Source organism: Epinephelus lanceolatus, chromosome 12 (assembly GCF_041903045.1).
Source record: "Epinephelus lanceolatus isolate andai-2023 chromosome 12, ASM4190304v1, whole genome shotgun sequence".
Taxonomy (NCBI): domain Eukaryota; kingdom Metazoa; phylum Chordata; class Actinopteri; order Perciformes; family Serranidae; genus Epinephelus; species Epinephelus lanceolatus.
Genome location: NC_135745.1, coordinates 13045245 through 13066915, shown reverse-complemented (window position 1 = coordinate 13066915; position 21671 = coordinate 13045245). Strand labels below are relative to the sequence as shown.

Below are 21671 nucleotides of genomic sequence, written 5' to 3'. Positions count from 1 at the left end.
GAATATGCATGACCATGACAGACGCAAAGAGGATTTATTTTTTTTGCTTGCGCCATTAGGCAGCTCTCCAGTCTTTGCACATTGTTAGGGAATTCCACGGCATTCTGGTTTGGCCATGTTGCTGACCAAACCTTTCATGAATTCATGAATCTGGGCCAGAGTCCTCACTGGCTCCATGTGGATGCTTGCCTGTGGCTTCCTCTGCACCCTGGTATCCTGTGAGTCAGAAGCTGACATGTTTACCACTGTTACAACTATTAAACTTAAAAAATCAATTTGAAACTATTCATGCTGTTTTATCATGTAAGCATGGTTTGTTTTAACAAGACGCCTTTTCTCTTTGCATGAGAGTGATTCAGACAGGATATGGATTGCCACTGGTTGGGTGGAGGATTCCCCTCGGAGTGGGGAGGAAGGGGGACTGGATTCCAAGTCTGGGCTACAGTGGGAAGGAAGGGGGTCACGTTCCTGTTTGTTCGCGTTATGGGATGGCAGCCACGATGGAGATCTGAATGGGGGTGGGTCATGCAGGGTCCTCCGGGGTCATTCACTCCTATCATCACATTCACAGCTGCCGGGGCCGGGCTGAGTGGGAGGACGAGGGCAGGAAAGAAATCTCCCATGATGTACACTCCTCAAGCATGCTAGACTTGGAGTTGGAGTTGAATGGGGACAATGTGGTGGATCCTGTTGAATATCGCTGAGTGAAGCACTGTGGTGTAGCTGCCCAGCATGAATGAATGAGTTTAAAAAAGGGAACAGCGAAGCTCAGCCAAACTTCCCTGAATAAACAAAGGTTAAAATAAAACTTAGCAGTCTGAAAGCACAGTGTCTGCAGAGTGAAGGGCTCCTCTTTAACAACTGATTGAGAAAAAAAATCAGGATGGGTGTGAACACAGCCTTTTCTAATTACATCATTTAACACGGATAGGAATACCCCCAGCTTCCCAGTGTTAAGAAATCTAGGAATTCTCAAGTCACAATTTTTCAGTCTTGTCTCAAAAAGAGGCTCATGTAACATCATTCACATGAGGCATTTTTCACCATTTTGGCACTTAAAGGGAGCATTAGCAAGCAGGAAGAAGAAGGAAAAAAATAACCCCTGTGGAATATTAAATCTAAAGTGAAATGAGGTAAAAACAAGCTGAGACTGAATAAAACTGGGACCAAACTGCAACTATCAGCATGTTTTCCTATCTTGGCTGCAAAGACCTTTAAGTATCTTTCCACTGCGTCTCTAAACTGCTTCCATAGCCTTAGCTGCACCATCTACTGTTTGTTTCCCCTACCTGTTTTTCCTATCAATTCATCTGTGTCCTCTGCATTTCCCATTTGCGAGGATACGGCTTCCTTCCTCTCATGAACAACAGGATGTGTGCTACTTGGACCGTACGTGCAGGAGTTTGTAACTTACAAATTATTTTTAGCTCTCTATAGTACCCGTGACTCCATTTTCATTTTGCTTCACCCAGCTGCTGTTGAGCGCATTTTGAAAGAAAGAAAAGTATGGATTTAAGTAGATCTACATTCACAGCCTAATTCCTAATTCCTGTGACCAATGAAGCAACGATGCAGTGTGCCACAAACCATTATGGACATAAAGCTTCTTGTACATTACCGGGATTAACAGACCTTGCACATATCTCATTCCATCATAAACTCCCGAGGTGCACTGTAGTCATTTCAAACCTGCTCTCATCTTTTTTTCTGCTTTGTTAGGCTGAGATTCTGATGATTCGACTCATTAATTCAAGGCGCTCTCTAAGTGCGGGGCCGATAATGGAGATGAGGAACCAAATTGAGCCTGTCTTTGAAAACTGTGGCCCTGCAATGTGAAAATGACGGGTGCTTGGTTTCATTACGGCATGACATGCACTTCACTGGTGTTACTATGACTGTCCACTGTTTAACTTAATGGCAGAAATTAAGTGAAAGGACAACAGGTTTCTTTTAGTTTGTAAGATTGCAGAGAGACATGGTTTGAATATTATCACTCGATGATAGGTTAGGAGGGTCCAGTAAAACACCAACTGGTATCTTCAGAATACCATTTGTTAAATGGCCGTGTTTATTGGTATGCGGTGATGAAGAGTGTCAGCTGATGTAATGTTTGTATAAAAGGCTACAAAGTCCATAAAGGGAGGGTGGTAGGGTGGTGGATGGGTCAAATACAGGACTTTCATCCAGGAGACTGGGATTTGTGTCCCATTAGACACCAAAAGTCAATGTTAAGTTATTTTAAGTACGTGACATGTATGACTTATGTCACAGGATCAACCCTGTCTGCTAGAAATTACATTTGTATATCACTAAATTGCATTTATGATCATGTTGTGATGACTATTATTAACTGCCTGGATTATGTCAATGATGCTGTGTTGTAGTGTTTGTATAAAGAGCTACAAAGTCCATATAGGGAGGGTGGTCGGGGTGGTGGATGGGTCAAATACAGGACTTTCACCATGGAGACTGGGGTTTGTGTCCCAAATGACACCAAAAGCCAATGTTAAGTTATTTTAAGTACATGACATGTATGACTTATGTCACAAGATCAACCCTGTGTGCTAGAAATGGCATTTGTGTATCACTAAATTGCATTTATAATCATGTTGTGATGACAATTATTAACTGCGACTGTGACACCAGAATGCAGGGTTTGCATCCTGTCTCCAGTCTTACCCCTTTTCTACCAACATGGAAAAGGTTCCGTTCTGGCCTCCACACCTAATTTTGAACCATTCAGAGCATAAAGACCAAAAAAAAAATTGGTTCATAACCCAAAAAGTTCTTTCTTCACTGGAAACGAAAAATAGCAAGTATCTGAAGTGCCAACTGTGACAACATCAGTGGGCATGTCATGTTTTACAGACTGGAAAGAGGGGATGGAGAGGGCAACAATGGAGAAGTCAAGTGAGAAATCATATGAAAAAACGAGCTCATTAATAGTTGGTCCATGCTTTTTGGATGAAAAGTATAATAACACAGCAAAAGTTCACAGGTAATCAATGCAATCTGCCATTTTTCTACTAATGTTTACTTCTGTAGTGCATTGTGCAATGCCCTGCATTGATGACACATCCTCGATTAAAATGGCTCTGTTTAAAACTGTTAAAAATGTGGGCTTGATCGAATTCTGTGTGGTTCAAGAATCAAAACCAATTTGGTGGAAAAGAGGCATCTGTGGTTAGGTTTAGGCAACAAAACCATTTTGATCATGGTTAGGGAAAGATCATGATTTCAGATCAATGTTGATAAAAAAAGGTAATAAAAGTAATAATACTGAATTCACGTTGCAAGGGAACATTTCAGTATCATCAGTATAACATTTTTGTGACATGCCAGGTACGTTAGTAGAAAAACATAATTCAATTATGTTTCCCTAACAACTCTCTAGAAAACAGGGCTGCACATGGCATACACCACAAAACATTATTTGAAGCCAACCCATGATATTTTTTGAATGACACTGGTTCCAATGCCAATGGGCAATTTTTATGCTGATAGCAGCATTCTGAACATACTAGTTGGAGTAGTGGGACCTTTCTAACCCATATCTACGACACAGATAACCTCTAATAACGGCCACTTAATCAAGTGATAACATTGGAAATGGGTGGCAGAGAATGGTTCTGAACGAGCAACAGATTGCAAACATGTTGAGTTTTTATAACGCTCCACCACCATGAATGAGATTAAATATATGAAGAGTTTGTATCCAATATCAATATGAGGAAAAAACTGCAACTACTTTAACTGTATTATTCAGTAACACTTTGGAAAGTGTTCACTTTCCCAAATAAGAACTCAAGTTACCCCTCAATAATAATTGTTGATAAGTTGGTGTTTTCATTTTGCACCATCAATCACATTCTAAAGCGTAAATGCATCGACTGATATCTCACATATATCTCACTTTGGAGCGAAGCTGCTTTCTTATTCCACCAAGGATCAGCATTCAATTTATCTCTCTCTCTCTCACTATGTTTCAGCAGAGGTGATAAATCTCCAGAGCTAAAGCAAAGCTAAAACAACTGACCTCAGCGCTCACTGATGATAACAGCTGTGCTCCCCTAAACTGAAATCAATACTTTATCTTTTACATTTTTTACATCTCACACATTTAGCTGATGCAATCATGCGGAATGGATGGTTCACCGTCTCCTTCGAAGATGCTGAATTGTTCAGTTTCACTTTTTTTCAGTAGAAAAATCCACTCTGTCTCCATGTTTTTAAAACAAGCACATGCAAACTATAAAACAATTTAAAACTTGTAAATTAAAATCCTATCAAATCAGGATTATGTTCAGTAAAATGTAACCAAACATAATCTTACTGAAAAATTCTGTACTTGACAGTCACATTGGCTCAGCGAACAAACTTGTAACCTTGGTTCTGTAACCATTTGGTCATCCTGCTGCTCCATCATATCTTCTAACAGGAGTTCAATATTCAGTGTAGGGATCTTTTCCCCCTGTGGACCAAACCAGTGAAATTCAGCCGATTGACACACTTCATGGTTTATTGGTCAAGGTAAAGTAGGGGCCTCTGTTTCCAGAGAGCAGCCGGTCATGAGACCGAAGATGACTCACAGTCAGCTGTGACTAGGCCATCCTAAGCATCCTTCACTCCAGCTACTGTTGATTATTCTGGTAAATGGCTCTCTGATTACAGGTATACACACATACAGAGACAGAAATAAGTGAATCCATGCATAATTGAACAGTTTTGTGCTCAGGTAAACATATCCTTTAATGGCACAGATTGACACACCGTCCCCAAGCATCTGAAACTGACACTATAGGGTACCAAGAGCATCATAGTTTCATGCTTGACAGAATACCTTGTACGTGTACTGTTTGATGCTAAAACTGTAGCTATATATGTAGCCCATTCTCATTCCCAGGGCATCAAATATGGCAGCTTCGTCTGTGGCCATCTGCATCTGATTCTGACACACAGTGCACCCTTTAGTGGTCTGTATGAGACATACTGGGCTTTCAACTAAGTGTAAACCCATTCACTGTGATGACATAGTATAAAGAGTAAGAACACAGGATCTTCACCCAAGAGACCAGTTTCGTGAAATTAGTTTTGTTTTTTATTAAATTGCATAGTTAATCATCCAACATATATATATCAGTTAAGTTACTCAAGTTATGTAACAAACATTTAACCCAAAACATGATCTTATGAAAAAGTAAAGAAAGAAAACTGTTCTCTGACACAATATTCACAGGAAATAATCAGCCAAAGATTCATCCAAATTGCTTGTTTTACACAAACGTCCTACAGCTATTGCATTAACTATTTTGGTTAATTGCACAATTTATCAGTTGTTCTTTACTTTAACTGTGTTGCAATCAATATAATATAAATTATCCATAAAATATGTCACTTAGGGTCGTCAGTTTACTCAGCGATAGAAAAGGGGTCCCTCTGGGAAAAGACTGGGAACCACTGCCCCAGACCTAAAGTAGTTTTGGTGATGAAACCTATGTCTTCTGTAAACAAAGACGTTTATTTTGAAAAGGCACTATGCATGTAACAAGTAGAAATTGACATGCCATATTTGAAGAGTTGGGAGTGAGAACGTGTTGACAAAGCAGTATATTCTAATACATGTCCTCTTGTGATAGGTGCGTAGAGTTTCGGGGTGCATCTGTGAACCCACTTGTAGTGTACTCAATGAATTTATGGGCTAGTTGGCATATTCCAAATTACAGTGTGTCTCATATACATATTATGTAACCTATGGTGTTTCAGCTTTCAACTGTTAATTTGCCTCGTAAAGCATTGTGACCAGCACTAACGCGGGTTCACCAATGGGATTTTTTTTCCTTAAATTGCACCTGTCGGGTTTGACACTTCCTCTAAGGTTCTATGTAAATCCTGCCTCCTTTACCTGATGTAGGTAGGTAGGGTGCTATCAGCACTGTGGTCTCTGCAAAAGAAAATCAGATAGTAGCTCTGGTAAAAAGAAATGGACCTGGATATGCTATTGCACCAGTGCATTATAATGCCATCTGACAACTTCCTGTATTGTCCAATTAAATACATGCAGGTACACAGACAGTATCCTGTCAGATCATCACATTAATGTCTTTTACTATGTCACAGAGGTTCACCTCCTCCTGCCCCCCACCACCACCAGCACCCAGGATCTTGATTGGATTAACACTAAAGGTCAGTCCATTATGTGTATGGAATTTATGGTTTTATGCTAAATTATTCAGTATCGTAAGTAAGTGAAATAAATCTGCATTACCTTCCCTTCTGCTTGAACTGTCGTTAGCCTCTATGTTCAATTATTTTTGTGTTGACTTTAATGTTATATTAATTATCATAAAATGTCTAATCTCACTGCAAAGTTAAAGAAAGCTCAAAACTCTGTGCCACTGAGATGGCCTTTTTCAGGACTGTGGTACACATTTTTGCTTCTGCTTACCAATTAATTACAGCTGCCAGAGGGCACATGTGGCTCAGTCTTTTGTTTAAAGTAGCCATTGGCTGTTCAAAAAGTCATAAGTGGTTGCCAGATGACATCACACAGTAATTAGCACATCAATACATGTGCTACACCACTTCTGTTTTTCCCAAGCTCGTAACGGGCAGAGTGTAAAGCCCTGCATCGGACAAAAAAGTCATTCAGATCACCATCAACTGCACCAATTTGTCTTCAAATGCTCCAGGACTCCATGCATGAGCATTTTCCTGATTGCTGAGAAGCTGTTTGGGATCTCACTTGTAAGAAATGATGTCACCAGCGACAAATTTACAAACACTGCGTGTTACGTCACCTAAAAGCTTTCCATACATGCCGAGCCACACATATAGGCACTTACATTTATCTGTATCGCTGCAGCTCTCATTTCCTCTCGCGCTCTGTTGGATCGCCGCTTTAGTGCTCCCCTGGGATGCTCAAACACAGCATGCCAATGTTCCAGCAAACGGTTAACATACTATAGTCAGGCCATCTGAAACTGCCCCCCCCCCCCTCAGATGAACAGATGACGTGTTCCTCAGATGGGATGAAGCAGAGTCATGACTCACCTAATGTACAGTTGAAAGACGTGGGAAATGTATTGGAATTGACCTTTCTTTGTGTACATGTCTCACAGGTGGAATTCTGGGTAGGGGGGCTTGCTCAGAACAGTGTTTCTGTTTATGGACTGGCTGATTCAGTTCAGCAGAATGTTGGTATACCTCTTGCCATCTCCCACCTTACCTTTCTAGAGCCAGATTTATAGTTGTGCGTCATGGTGTGCAGCATATGGGGTGCCGTTTGTAAAGTGGCTCACGCTGAAAATAACATCAACATTTTGCCACATTTAGCTTCAAACAATGTTTAAAAAAGTATTGTGAATTTTTTAATGTCACCTTTTACCACATTTACAGCAATATTTGTTAACTTAGAAATATATTAAATAGTTAAATCTAAATATTAAATGTGGCACCTAAATGTTAAATCTAAATATTAAATATAAATATAAATCTAAATGCTAAATATAAATATAAATGTTAAATCTAAATATTAAATATAAATATAAATGTTAAATCTAAATATTAAATATAAATCTAAATCTAAATGCTAAATATAAATATAAATATAAATATAAATATAAATATAAATATAAATGTTAAATCTAAATGCTAAATATAAATATAAATGTTAAATGTTAAATCTATATGTTCTGGGTGAAACTAAATATTTAGCTAATATGCAAATTCACACTGCTGGTCACCGGAAGTACCAAAATAAAAGCTCGAGATGGTCAGACTGTGTTTATAGAATCAAATAACGAATTAAAACCAACTTATCTGGGGAAATGGACACTTGAACATACATTAGCGTGATAATAACTACCTAAAATAACAAGAAAGGTGTTTGGAGAAATTTTATTTGATATGTACTTTGAGTTGTTAGTGTCCCTTCGGAGGGAATCACCTTGTTGTTTACAAATACTTCGGGGTAGAAAACCACCAGAGTTTAGCTACATATATATATGCATATCTCACATTTTTCACGTCACTATATCACCGTTTAGACTAATCTGGTGTTTGCAAAGTCTATAAACACAATGACTGAACAAACATTACTATCACGTTCTGAAATTAATAACATGGTTATCGTAGATTAGCGGGGCTAACCTTTAGCTGTTAGCCCTGTTAGCGGTGTCTGTAATGACTCATTAACTCTAAATGGTAAAAAAAATTTTTTCCAGCGAATGTCTTAGTTACAACATGATTGAGCTAACTGGAGCAGCTTCATGTCGTATCCGACAACGGGAGGCTTTTAACAGATGACGTCCTGATGTTAGCTTTGCTGCTGCTGCAGCCACTGATGCTTTCTAGACATCGTGATTTCCCAAGACTGAATAAATACCACACATAGCAACACAAAACTGCTTTGCTAGCTCAATCATGTTGTAACTAAGACATCCGCTGGAAAAAAAAAAAATTTTCACGTACCGTTTAAGAGTTAATGAGTCATTACAGACACTGCTAACGGTGCTAAAAGCTAACGGTTGTTAGCTTAGCTTAGGTTGTTAGTCCCTCCGAAGGGACACTAACAACTCAAAGTACACGTCAAATAAAATTTCTCCAAACATGTTTCTTGTTATTTTAGGTAGTTATTATCATGCTAATGTGTGTTCAAGTGTTCATTTCCCCTGATAAGTTGGTTTTAATTCGTTATTTGATTCTATAAACACAGTCTGACCATCTCGAGCTTTTATTTTGGTACTTCCGGTGACCGGCAGTGTGAATTTGCATATTAGCTAAATATTTAGTTTCACCCAGAACATTTAGATTTAACATTTAACATTTAGATTTAACATTTATATTTAGATTTAATATTTAGATTTAACATTTATATTTATATTTAGCATTTAGATTTAACATTTAGATTTATATTTATATTTAGCATTTAGATTTAACATTTAGATTTAGCATTTAGATTTTGATTTAATATTTAGATTTAACATTTAGATTTAGATTTAGATTTAATATTTAGATTTAACATTTAACATTTAGGTGCCACATTTAATATTTAGATTTAACTATTTAATATATTTCTAAGTTAACAAATATTGCTGAAAATGTGGTAAAAGGTGACGTTAAAAAAATTCACAATACTTTTTTAAACATTGTTTGAAGCTAAATGTGGCAAAATGTTGATGTTATTTTCAACATGAGACACTTTACAAACGGCACCCCATAACAGCAGTCCCATTGTAGACAACGACAAAACTGATTTATAGCACAACACTGGAGAGATCTGTTGTACATTATTAGGCTATGCTTCCCATGTGTCTCAGAATAAGGTTATTTTCTTCCTTTGTATTTGTGCAACAATTGGAAGGTTTGATGTGTCTAAATGAAGTTACTGTGCAATTGGTAATAACCAAGTTAACTGTCTTTATGTCTTCTGTGTTTGTGCTAGAGAGCGACAGTCATAACAAGCAGAGAGTTTACAGTGGAAAATATTACTGTGCTGCTCTTCCACTTGCTGTACGTCATCTTTACTATCAACAGTCACCCACACTGGAAACTTGTTGAAGAAAACACAAGCACTCTAATAGACCAATCACAGCTGCAACCATTAATCGATTGGTTATTATTGGTTGTGATTGTGATTGAAACCAAATGACATTTAGGTCTGTTATAATCTCTAATAACAGATATCTGCATATATATGCAGAATCTGTAGGCAACAGGACTTTGGTATCAGACTTGTTCTGGTTTCCATTTGCAGTTTCCGGACCAATCACGTTTAAGCAGGTAGCAGTCTATGTGGAGAGGCAGAACGCATTGGCCGAAATGCAATTTTGGAACCCATCGCCTGTCGTTTGATGACAATTTGACTTTTTATTATTTTTTTCCCCCTTAAACTTATATTAATTCAAAAGCAGATATCTGTTTATGGAATTTAGCCGAGATGGACAGTGCATGGAAGAGAAAGTCTTGGCCCACATATCCGCTTGCTAACCCCAATCTCTGGAAATATTTGCTGTTCCCCCATGAGGCTTATCATCAATAGACTGATAGCTGATGAGTTCTGAAATTGGATCTATTGCAACAGATGTTGGATGGGGGAAAAACAAGACATCCACAATAAATAAAATTGGGCTTCTTTTATGACAGTAGGACAGGGTTGTGGCTCCGATGATCGGGCTACTTGGTGTCGGTCAAATCTGGCAACACTACCCATATAACTGTTGAGTGTTATCTCAATGGCTATATGCCGTAAAGCTTCAGCGCACAAGTATAAATTAAGCTTATACCTCTCTGAAACCTCATGTAACCAAACCCCTTAAAAACAAATGTGGTACCTTAAGAGAGCTCTTTTCTCTCTGTATTTGGTTATGTTTTGAATATTGCCCACGGGCACCAAGGCCTTTGTTTTCATGCAACCATGTAAACATCACTTAAGATCTTTGCTGATTCCCCTCACAGTTATTACTCATCTAGGGAAAGTCTGCTTCCTCGTGTTCAGCTCTGAGCTTCACATTCACTCAGGTCATCCAACATAACTACCCCGTACTGTTGGACTGTTGGGAAGTGAAAACCCTGTTCAAAAACACTTAAAGTGCAGGTGCTGAGAGGGTAAGAACATGTCTCATGGAGTTCCCTCAGGAATTAAAGCAGCATTCCTGTCATCTGTTTGCTCCTCCAAACACTGAAACTGTAAGACAGGAATCCATTCCCTCTAATGACCCCAGGTCTTATGATTCTTATTCATCTCCAGTGCATCAAAACCCAAGATCACTAAGACATGTGATGTAATGAACCAATTACATTAACTCTGCTTGTTTTTGCCTGAGAGTCCCTCCACAGACTGTTGCTCATTGTGCCTGCTCTACACTTTTACATACTGTACTTTTCTTCGCTCTGAATATCTTAGCATTTTGATTAGATTCAAGTGACAGGCAGTTGGGGTGCCACACGCTGAATATGTTAGCAAAATCAACTCTCTCATGCATCCAAATGGTACCAAACGGCATGCGTTCGCGAGACGATCAATCAAAAGCGCAGACACAACAGCACGCACAGCACGCACAGCTTCTAACTCATTGTTATTTGTTATTATGCTATGTGACGATCCTCTCCAAATGGCAACAGCAAAACTTTTTTAGCCTAATTGCGACCGTGGATTTCTAATCAGACGCCAGACACTGTTTGCAAATTAAGAACTGGCTATTATCTGCTGTGCAAAGAATTTTAGGACAGCTAATTAAAAGTGAGTGACCATTTTTTGGCATGGTTTCCAAATGCAGGATTTTAAACTGTGTGTGCTGGATGAGAAACAGCATTGGTTTGTTTTCTCTGCTTGATCCCTGACATTTTCTGTGGTTGCACTTTTACAAAAGAACGCTAACTATGTGGCCGATGCATGTCTTGTGCTGGCTGATTATGTCATTTCGAGCTGTGGTATAAATATTAAAGTTGTTGTTTTGGATGCTGTGCAAAGATATGACTGTATTGCATCTTTATAAATGTGTATAGAATCTAAAAGAAGAGAACATGTTTAGTAAAATATAACAGACAGATTTTGCTCTGCTCCCTTGTTCTGTATGTGATGTATTATTCTTATATGTTGTAAAATATACATTTCTGCACCAATATTGTTTCTGTTTTTTTTAATCAAGCAAGTGGCAATCAATGAAACACATTCTCGAGCAAGCAAAGCCATCAGTGTACAGCACAGTGCACGAGACATATACAAATACTCACACAAACAAGGCCTGAGCGCGACAGAGCAGCGCTGCTTATCTGTGTGCTGTTTATGCTCGTTATTTTGTTGCCATGGATTCATCCTGTCACAGGCCGGCATCCCACGTGCATTGCCGCCAACATCAGTCACTGCTTCGTAGCAACTGCACTGATCCTATACAGTCGTGTGACTCATGCTATCTGTGCATCAGAAGTCAGGGTGACTTCTACTACCGCGAACAGGAAATGTGCAGGAATCTGATTTGATGGCACTAAATACAGAGTTTCACAAAGCACAAAGGGTGTTCAGTGATGACGGAGCAAATGTGTCACTTTAGAAAAATTAGCTGGTGAGTGTGCTGCATTCTTGAGGTGACAGCGGTGCAGACACAGACTGACGTGAGTTTCAAAACAGAAACTCACATATGAAAAGCCATGTTACTAATAATAATGGAATTGAAGTGTTGCATGTATTGTTGTTAAGGGCATTATGTGCAGACTTATATCAAATGGTTGGATATGATTTTTATGTTTTCCTCACTTAACACTGAGAGAACTGCAACAGGTTTTTGGAGAGTGAGGTGTGCATCAATTTAACTGCAAGTAGGTTATTTACTACAGAGGGTACATACAGTTTGTGCATTGATATAAATGCTCTATTGTGCCTCTACACTGTTTATAAGGTCAACAATGAATCACTGATGCTTTAGGGAAGCATGACTCTTCCCCTCTATTACTTATCATCCGTGTCACAACAGACCTGTCCATGTGCTCTCTGTCCCCAAACCCCATAGACTCATGACAGAATGTGATGCTGCTGAGTGCTGCAAATGTGCCCACAGCTGAGATCTCAACAAAAGAAACTCCGTTGTGGAGGCGCTCGACCGGGCGGATGGGTCAAACAATGGTGCTCTGTTCCAAATATGTTGTTTGTCACATCGCCTGCCTTTAACTCGTCAATGCCACTGTTGTTTCACTTGATTTCAACTTTATCCCACATCTTATGTAACTGGATATGTAGTTTGACTCACATGTAAGCTACTGTATGTTCGCATTAGTGAGCTCAGCATTAGTCAGTGTTTTGACTGATGGGGTGAGATTAAATTAAGATATTCTCCACTGAAAAAGAGCTGGGACCGATAGAGAGCACAAATTCAAATTAATTAAGGTGTTGTTTGTCGTATTAGCTGAGGGGAAGTAAGCAATTTAACTCCTCACTTAACAAAATAAAAACCAATTCTTTCACAGACTGGATTGCTTGTATTTTAAAGCCCTGGAATAATGAACTATTGAGATTTTATGACATTATGACATTTTACAAATGAAGTTTTTATGCTAACAGCCTAATAAAGCCTGAAGCAGAGCACACATGGAGGACATAAATCTCTTCATATATCAACATGTAGGCCAATTACCCTCTGATTAATATTCATGCTTCTTTGATCTGGGGGTGATGGGAAGCGGGCTAGCATTGATCACGGCAGAGCAATGATTCAAAGGAGAGGAAAAAAAAGCAAATCTGGAAAGAGTGCTGGTGTGTATTTATAACCTGTCATTCTAGAGCTGTGAGATGTATATAATAGAATCTTATATTAGAAACTTGCCATGCACCATGGGTGGCCCACGCTCCTTTTTTTCTTTTTGTACCTCCTCTTCTTTCGTGCTTCTAGAGGAAACAAGTAAACTAGCAATGTGGTTTTGTGATGGTAATCAGGAATAGTAAACCTGCTTTGGTGCGAGAGAAGTAAGCTCTCTTTTGTAGAAAGAGGGAGCCACAGGTGATTGAGATTAAAACACACACACTTGCAGCATACACAACTCATATCTCCAGCAGAAGCTAACCTGTCCCTCATGATCTGCCTCAAGCTGCTGCCACTACAATAACCTGCACAGCATTTTGAGAATAATCATCTTTATGGCAACTCTATTATAATTTAATAGCTTATTAAACTGTCTCCACTGTCACAGGGAGACTCATAATAATCCTCATGGATCTCTGGACAGCCATGAAGACAAGAAGTGTCTCTGATTTGTTTCACAGACTGCAGAAATTGATCAGATCTTTGACGATCCCCCTGAGTTTTGCAGACACCTCCATATGTTACGTGCGCTCTGCAGACAGGAGAAAAACTCAACCAATGTGACTTTGTCTTGGCAGACTTTTCCACTTTACATTCAGAAGGCTTGAGTCGTCAAGGGCAACGATGTCCGTGGTGTATGTGTGATGAAATAACAACAAAGAAGTGCTTCTATTTAGAGACTGGAGCGTCGCTTCACAGTCGCCGCCAACAGCCTGCGCTTCTCCTGCGGCTTGCGCTTCTCCGGAGCGACTCACACTCTATTCAGTAGAAAAGTCGACTTCCTCGTTTTGGTACGAGAGGACTCCGGCTTATATAGCGCTCTAAAAATAGCGCTGATTTAGCCCAATGGGAGCCGGAGACGCTTCGGACCGCGCACCAACCACAACAGACAGGATGAGTCGGCTCTGGCTCAGCATTGGCCAGAGGTGGCCTGGTAGGCGGGTGGTGCGCTCCTGCGAGCCCATTGGCAGACGTGCCGAAACGTAATGTAATCACATGGGGGTGGGTTTGTCTGTAATTTTGAATCGGGGGGGAAGTTTACAGTGCGCTGACGGACTTTTGGAGAGTTCAGTGTTGTGCGCTCTCGGTGCGTCACACGCTCAAAACCTCCACTCGAAGCGCACGACTTCAGACTATCATACATGCAAATACAGCCAAGACTCCAGCTTCTCTTTAACCACGACAAGCTTCGTTTTCTCTACAAGCTTGAATTCGCTTCTACTTGTGGCTGCATCTTAGGAGTGAAATGGATGTCATCCCTATGTGTAGCATCTTCCAGGAGCTCCAAATTGTGCACGACACCGGATACTTTTCAGCTTTACCATCTCTGGAAGAGTACTGGCAGCAGGTAAGGAGGCATTCCCTCCATCTGAGCTTGACAGATCGTCCCGTGCGATTGGTTCATTTAGAGGTGCGAGGAATGTGGGTCGATTTCGGGAAACTTGCGCTCCAGTGACAGCTGCGCGCAGACGTGCAAATGTCAACGTTGTTTATGTAGCTCCACGTTTGATTCAGTGCAACAGTTATAATATCAATTCCCCTGTTAAAAGTCGCCTTGCATGCTTTTTTTTGGGGGAAGTGATGCAAGTTCCCTTAATGACACATCTCTTCAACATTCCTATGAAATTTCCATATGCTCTAACTGTGACTTTTTGGTACCTTGTTGTACTCAGTGGAACTATTTTGATTTCTTATTACCATAATATCCTTTGAACTGACTTGTAGTTTTAATCCGCTTTCAGCATTATAATAGATGTTTCTCTGGTGAGGTTTGCTGTTGAAAATATTGTTGCAGATATTTTCGGCTCATGCACGCAGCTTGTAGAGGCACATCGGCTCGTGATAAAATAAAAACTGCGCTGCAGATTTAGCGACTGAACGGCGATCCGTGCGTCTTTGCGCGTATCTCCTCCTCCTCTCCTCTCTTTCCACACTCTCTCTCTCTCTACCTCTCCTCTCGTCTCGCTCGCTCTTGCTCGCTGTCACACACACACACACACACACACACACACACACACGCGAATGAGAGAGTGACAGACTGACAGAGAAAGAGAGAGAGAGACTGATTTCTATTCCAATTTGGCTCGACAAAGCGGCCCCTGGATGACAGAGCAGTGGAGTTTTACACTGGAAACGAGGGGAGGGCGAAAGTCGCTTCTTGTTCGGGTTGGGAAATGAAATGAATTGGCAGCACGCTTCAGTCTTCTATCTCTCCGTCTATCAGATCTCCTCGGGCTTCGGGCCAAGTCGCCCTCCCAGGCATTTAAAGCTCGCCTGGGATTTATCCAGCACTGCTGACGAGAAACATTTGCCTTGAATGCACTCTCTCTCATTACCAAATTACTACGATGTTCCCACTACAGTCCTATTTTAGACATAAAGTGTAGTTGTGATAACTTGAAGTGACATTTCCCTACCTCAGATCTGTTCCTGAGTTTAAGTATATGATTTATTAACACCCTACCATTCTTTATCAAAGTTTTTAAACCGTTATGATATTGCTATATAGTCTAATATTGTTGCTGCTTATCCTTTTGTTGCTTTGATGTTTCTATAAAATGCATCAAGGTTACTTCTGAGTCTGCACGCTTTGGAAATAGCCCACTGATGTACACATGCTCTATGTTGCATGCACCACTGACTTATGAGCAGCCAAAGAGGGATATCCCCCTTTCTATAGTCTTATTTTGATATTTAAGCAGCTGGAAGAGGTCAAACTCACCACTATCTCACTTTGAAATAAGATTTGAAAAAGACAGAAAAATATTTTGTAGGAGATTTTGTTACTTGTTAATCATCTTGCAGCCCTTCAGATTTATCGTGTGACCTCAAGCTGTGGGCACCGCTGCTCGATTCAGTTCTAATATAATGAAATTTTGCTTCAAATTGTAATCTGCTCCATTAGGAAACTGCACAGGCCTGTTAGCAGCCCTCGTATCTGGCCTGTGCTCACTGACTGCAGCGGGGTTGAGGAAGTGCTCTCTCGCTTCCTTTTCAAAGAAAATAAGCCCACAATCCACAGCGGCTCTTGCAGTATTCATGCCAGGCTTTTTATGGACCCCCGTGAACCAGACCTCCCTCCTCTCGGTCCCTGGTGTGCTATGTTATTTCTAGCGATGCCTCCAAATGCATTATTAAATCCACATTATGTTGAATAATTGATAGATTTAAAAGATCTACAAGCACTTCTCTAACCCGATGGGGGGCTCTGTAGCATATGTAAATTTCATGACCGACCCCAACACACACCTACACGCACCCGCGTACACACTCACGCAACCGTGCAAGCGTTCGCGGGTAAAAGCACCTTGTTCTTGCATGCTCTCAGAAGGAAATGCGGTGCTTGTAATCTTCCCTGACGTGGCCTCAGAGAATGTACTTGTCTATCCTCTGCATAGGACATTGTGTCTTGCCTCATTCCTGCAGGCAGGAAGGAAGCAGGGCCAGTAGTGTTACAGTGTCACAGCATTTCCCCCTCCTGCTGCTGCCGCTAAGAATACACACAGCGTAGAGAGGAGTTTGTGCTTGTTGTTTTTGGTGTTTTAGGGACTTTCCTGTTGAAGGGGAGCGTTGTGTTACAGGCCTCAGGCCCTGAGCACCCATAAACTCACTGCTATCTCGTCTTTCCTCCACACAGACATGCCTTGAGCTTGAAAGGTATCTCCAGAGCGAGCCCTACGTCTCGGCCACCGACCTCAAATTTGAGAGCCAGGAGGACCTGTGGAGCAAGCTGATGCTCGCCTGCGGGGACAAGTCAAACGAGTCGGACCCAAAGATCCCCCACATCAAGGAGGAGGAAGACAATCAGGACAGCCAGCACCTCGACGCCGGCGGCTTCAACTCCGACGCCAGCAGCGAGGCCTCGGACAGCTCCGAGGAGCTCTCCCCTACTCTCGACTTCTCCTCCAGCTCTTTGGCTGACATTCTGGGAGACGGTGGCGAAGACCTGGGCTCCGCCATCATCAGCACACCCCCGTCCTCACCTGAGCTGGGGAAAGAGGGCTCTGTTGCCCAGGTGTGGAGTGGGATACAGACTGTGCTGCACTCACCTGGGAAAATTAGGACTGGGGGCATAGAGAGGTCGGGGCTGACCAGTGGGGAGGCATCGCCTGACGGCAGGAGGCGGGTGCACAGGTGTCACTTCAACGGATGCAGGAAGGTGTACACCAAGAGCTCGCACCTCAAAGCACACCAGCGCACGCATACAGGTAAAGATACTTGACAGTGAGATGTTTTTATCACCGCTATGCAAATGTCACGAGTGCAAACTCGCTGGGGGGGGGGGGGGGTACTGCCCTGACAAGTTATGACATCAGGTTTTTAAACTTTTTTGCAAAGTAAACAAAACTCATCTGAAGAGTGCAAACCACAGGAAAGTGCAAGCACAATCAACTTAGATGTTGATTTCTTGCGTGAAGTGCTGAAAAACACTCCCACATACTTTGAATAGTTTGTCAGGAGGAATGCCCTCAACTGTGACCTAATTCACACAGAGGAACATGACTTCATGCAGGGGGAAGGGAGACAGAGAGCGAGAGGCGGGAGGGGGAGGGATGTTCCTTTGTGGCCGAGCAGCACCCAGAGGATGTGGATCCTGAAAACAAATCAACAGTTCTCAGATTTCACCATGGGAAAAAGACTCCCGTGTGCCTTCACTTTACAGTCATACAAGAGAGAGAAAAAAGAAGAAGAATATGGGAATCTGACATTTGCAGCATTTCTTCCGAGGTTCAAATGTGACCAGTTTCCAGAGTCACCTTTGACCTCTGCCAGGCTGTTTACAGCTGTGCTGCCCATTAACGGAGGAAGTCACATTCCTGGCATCCCTCACTGACCATGTTAGCCACATGGTTAATGGCCTTCAGGACCATTAAAAACAGGCTCTATTTTTTCCTGCAGCTCGCCCCCATTACATAAGCCGTCTACTCGAGCAGCTCCTTAAAGCTGCATACCACAGCCCTCAAGACCCACAAGGCACGAGGTTGTTTTTCTCTTCAGCTTACAGTAGTCAGCTCAATCTGCTTAGCGCCTGCTTGTACAGGCTCATATTTCCTCTGAAATCAGCATTGTAAAACCTCGGGGATAAGTAAGAACTGTAAATATTGGCCACATGTATAAACTTCAGATATTCTGACATTGTGATTGATAGCTCAAAATGTGTCCTAGGGTCACAAAGAGATAAAAAGGTTACTTGACAAAATACCATCATGTCTGCAAACCCATTGAAAGGTGAACTCTCATAAAACAGGTTTTTGAGGATTTTCTAAAGGACAAAAAGTGTTTTTGGAATCTTTCAACACCTTGTGACAAAGAATGTTCTTCCTGATAAAGGCTAATTTTTTCATCCCATGGTGATATTCACAGGTGAGAAGCCCTACAGGTGTTCATGGGAGGGCTGCGAGTGGCGCTTTGCACGAAGCGATGAACTTACCAGACACTTCAGGAAGCACACTGGAGCAAAGCCATTCAAATGCAGTCATTGCGACAGGTGAGAGCGCTGGGAAGTCAGTAAATGGTCACGTAACCTGGGCGACCTCCAACAAGTAATGTCTCTTGAGCAAAGTGTTTGATTTCACGCCGCCTTTTAGAATATTAACTTCCAACATCACACTGAAGCTGTAATCTCCTTCCCTTTACCTTTAGTGCTAAGCTCTCATTCACTGATAAAGACCACCACTTATGTATGTGAATTAGTTGATGGAAATGACATGTTAGGTGGAGGGGTGAGTGAGGGTCAAGGACAGACTGATGGAATGGGGTTGAGTTCAATGGGGTGGATGAAAATAGAGTTGAGTACAAAGAGATGAGCGAAGGGTTGAATGGGGATCGCTAATGAGCAGAAGCCAGAAGGTGTTGTGAGAGAGTAAGAAAGGGCAACATCTCAGTGAGCCAGCGGAGCTTTATTATCACTTAGGTAGCTCTTGTAATGACAGATATTGGCATTGGACAAACCTATATTATTCGCCAAAGAAGAAATCAGAAATTTCCGACACCTAACTACCGAAATGCCAACAAACGTGAATGCTCTGAAAAACAGCATGTTTTCCGATTCTTGTGACAGGCAACTTAAGTTGAAATAACTTTATTTACTGTTCTCTACTCACAATATGTCTAGATAAAAGAAAACAATGTAGTTATATAAAACATTTTAATTCTTAAAGGAGCTGTAAATGAATCTATGATTCAGAATCTGGGCCAGGATTGTCTGCACACAGCTCTTAACGTGGAGGTGGTTGAGTCGCCAGCTAAGTGCTAATGGTGCTAACAGCAGGAACAGTGCTAACAATGGCAACAGCGCTGACAGAGCCAACAGTGTTAGCGGTGATTAGCCATCCAATGGGATACACACACAGGGACTCACATGCACTGACATGCACGCTTAGCCGGACCGTCTACCACAACAAAGAACAGAGAAGCTCAGATTACAGCACTCACAAAGGGAGCGTGATTTCATTCTCTTCTAAGGACGCCATTACTCCACTATATCTTAACATAGCAAATAGTGGTTTGTTGTAATGTTAATGTTCTATACAGTTCCTTTAAATCCAACAGCTAAATCTTCTTTCTGTTTTCCCTTCTCAGGTGTTTCTCCCGTTCTGACCACCTGGCACTGCACATGAAGAGGCACATCTAAGATGGCCTCCATGTCGAGATCTCTGAGGGATGATTCCAGTTGATTGTCCTGACCTGTGGGGGATCAGCGAGGCCGGTGTGTCCTGGAAGCGTTAACAGGGGCACCGCCGTGTTCCAGTCAGTGGAAAAACATGAAGCAACGCAGGCTATTATTTGCACCATACTTAGTGCCTCCAACACCTCGCTGTGGAGATTGCTCTTGAAAGGCTTTTTACGGAGAAGTGTGGGGGGGCGGGGGGGCGGGGAGAGACTTGAGAAAAAAAAAAGAGTTTAAAACCGGGAAAAATCTGGGCTGGAGAAGATGGGAAGAGACTCTTCTGTATGGTGTTCAATGCTTTTTTCCTGGAGGATTATGGGACTCCTGCGGGGGTTCTGTTCCTCTAATGACAGTGTGTTTGCCTGTGCGCATGGGGACTGTGAGTGCCTGTGACTGGATGCCTGTGCTGGCTTTATGGAGCGGATGGAGCTTGCATTGTGGAACTGCGAGTGAATGACGTGGAGGGTGTGATGTTATGCGAGGGAGGTTTTAGGGGGGGATATCTGTGGTCTCACTGAGAATGAATGCAAGCAAAAAAAAAAAGGGTTCTGTCTGTGCTGATTGAGTTTATTGGCTGTGGAGGGGAATAGGGGCTTGTTTTGTGGAGCTGATGTGCTAGAAAGCGCCCCCTTTCTGTCCGGAGGTGGAACTACAGCTCCCTATTCAAACACGGGAGGTCGTTTTGTTTAGTGCAGCTATTAAATGTGCAATGTATTACGTAGCCTGTCTCAAAACATACACGCTATAAAGCTCATTTTGTTGTCCATTGTGTAAGCTCTGTATCTTAAAAAACAAAAACAAAAAAACAGTGGTTGTACACAAGCAGTTATTGCCATTATAACAGAAGTTGCATGGGATCTGGGGATGTGTTGCTCACCTGTTTGCTTATAGGACAACAAAATTCCATTCGAGAGCAGCTACCTTCATATTACTCAATATCATAGTATTGTACAAAACACATAAGGCAGTCATTTTGGTTTTTATTTTCTTGATAAGTTGGGGATACCACTATTGCTTAGCAACTGTCTTGATCATGGGATTTTTGTTCCTTTTTCTTCACTTTTGCTCTTCTCTTTTGTTCTATCTGTAAATGCACTGTTGACCTTACGGATGCCTTATGTAAGTGGCCTTGTCCTGTTAAATAGATCTCTCTCTCACACACACACACACACACACACACACACACACACACCAAACGGAGGTTGCGAATGCACTAGTGCGTTATTGAATTGCTTTATAAAGGCTCTGATCCATACAGTCGCACCTTTGCCCTGTTGTCTCACGCCAGACTCCTCTAAACTCCTCAATAAAAAAAGAAGAAAAAAAACCCCCTAAATATCAGCTTCATAATGACTGCCATTTTTACATTACTGTGCATTCTTTGTTGAACATATCATAACTATCTCAAAACTAAATCATATTCTCCAAAAATGACCCGAGTCTGAGACAAAATCTTGGGGCACTTGAAAAAGCGACTCAGTTTTTTAAAGGTTTACTACTATGTAGTATAAAGTGGCGTGGATGCACTTCAGTCGGACTGTAACTTACTGTCAAAGGTACAGAGTCTTGGAAATATGTTCTCATGATATGTGGCATGCTCAGCCTCCATGGTTGTGTCAAATTAGAGTTACTGCTAAGAAAACATTTATGCTGGGGCCATTTATGTCTGTCGATGTGTCAAAAGCTTACAGTCTTTAAAGAAAAGGATG

General features: G+C 41.5%; 1 protein-coding gene across 1 annotated transcript; it reads left to right on the top strand.

The window, feature by feature from the left end:
- Window positions 1-14319: 14319 nt before the first annotated feature.
- LOC117272003 (Krueppel-like factor 6) lies at window positions 14320-20506 on the top strand. The gene is made up of 4 exons (XM_033650645.2): window positions 14320-14640; window positions 16930-17500; window positions 18657-18780; window positions 19875-20506. Exons 1-4 carry the CDS (start codon window positions 14539-14541, stop codon window positions 19924-19926), a joined length of 849 nt encoding a protein of 282 aa, XP_033506536.2. The 5' UTR covers window positions 14320-14538; the 3' UTR covers window positions 19927-20506.
- The last annotated feature ends 1165 nt before the right edge of the window (window positions 20507-21671 follow it).

What these genes read in the sequence shown, in the direction of transcription:
- LOC117272003 (XM_033650645.2), top strand. Translation starts at nt 14,539, where the DNA reads ATGGATGTCATCCCTATGTGTAGCATCTTCCAGGAGCTCCAAATTGTG. An exon ending in TGGAAGAGTACTGGCAGCAG is followed by an intron (nt 14,641 to 16,929) that starts GTAAGGAGGCAT and finishes TCCTCCACACAG; the next exon opens with ACATGCCTTGAGCTTGAAAG. An exon ending in ACACCAGCGCACGCATACAG is followed by an intron (nt 17,501 to 18,656) that starts GTAAAGATACTT and finishes TGATATTCACAG; the next exon opens with GTGAGAAGCCCTACAGGTGT.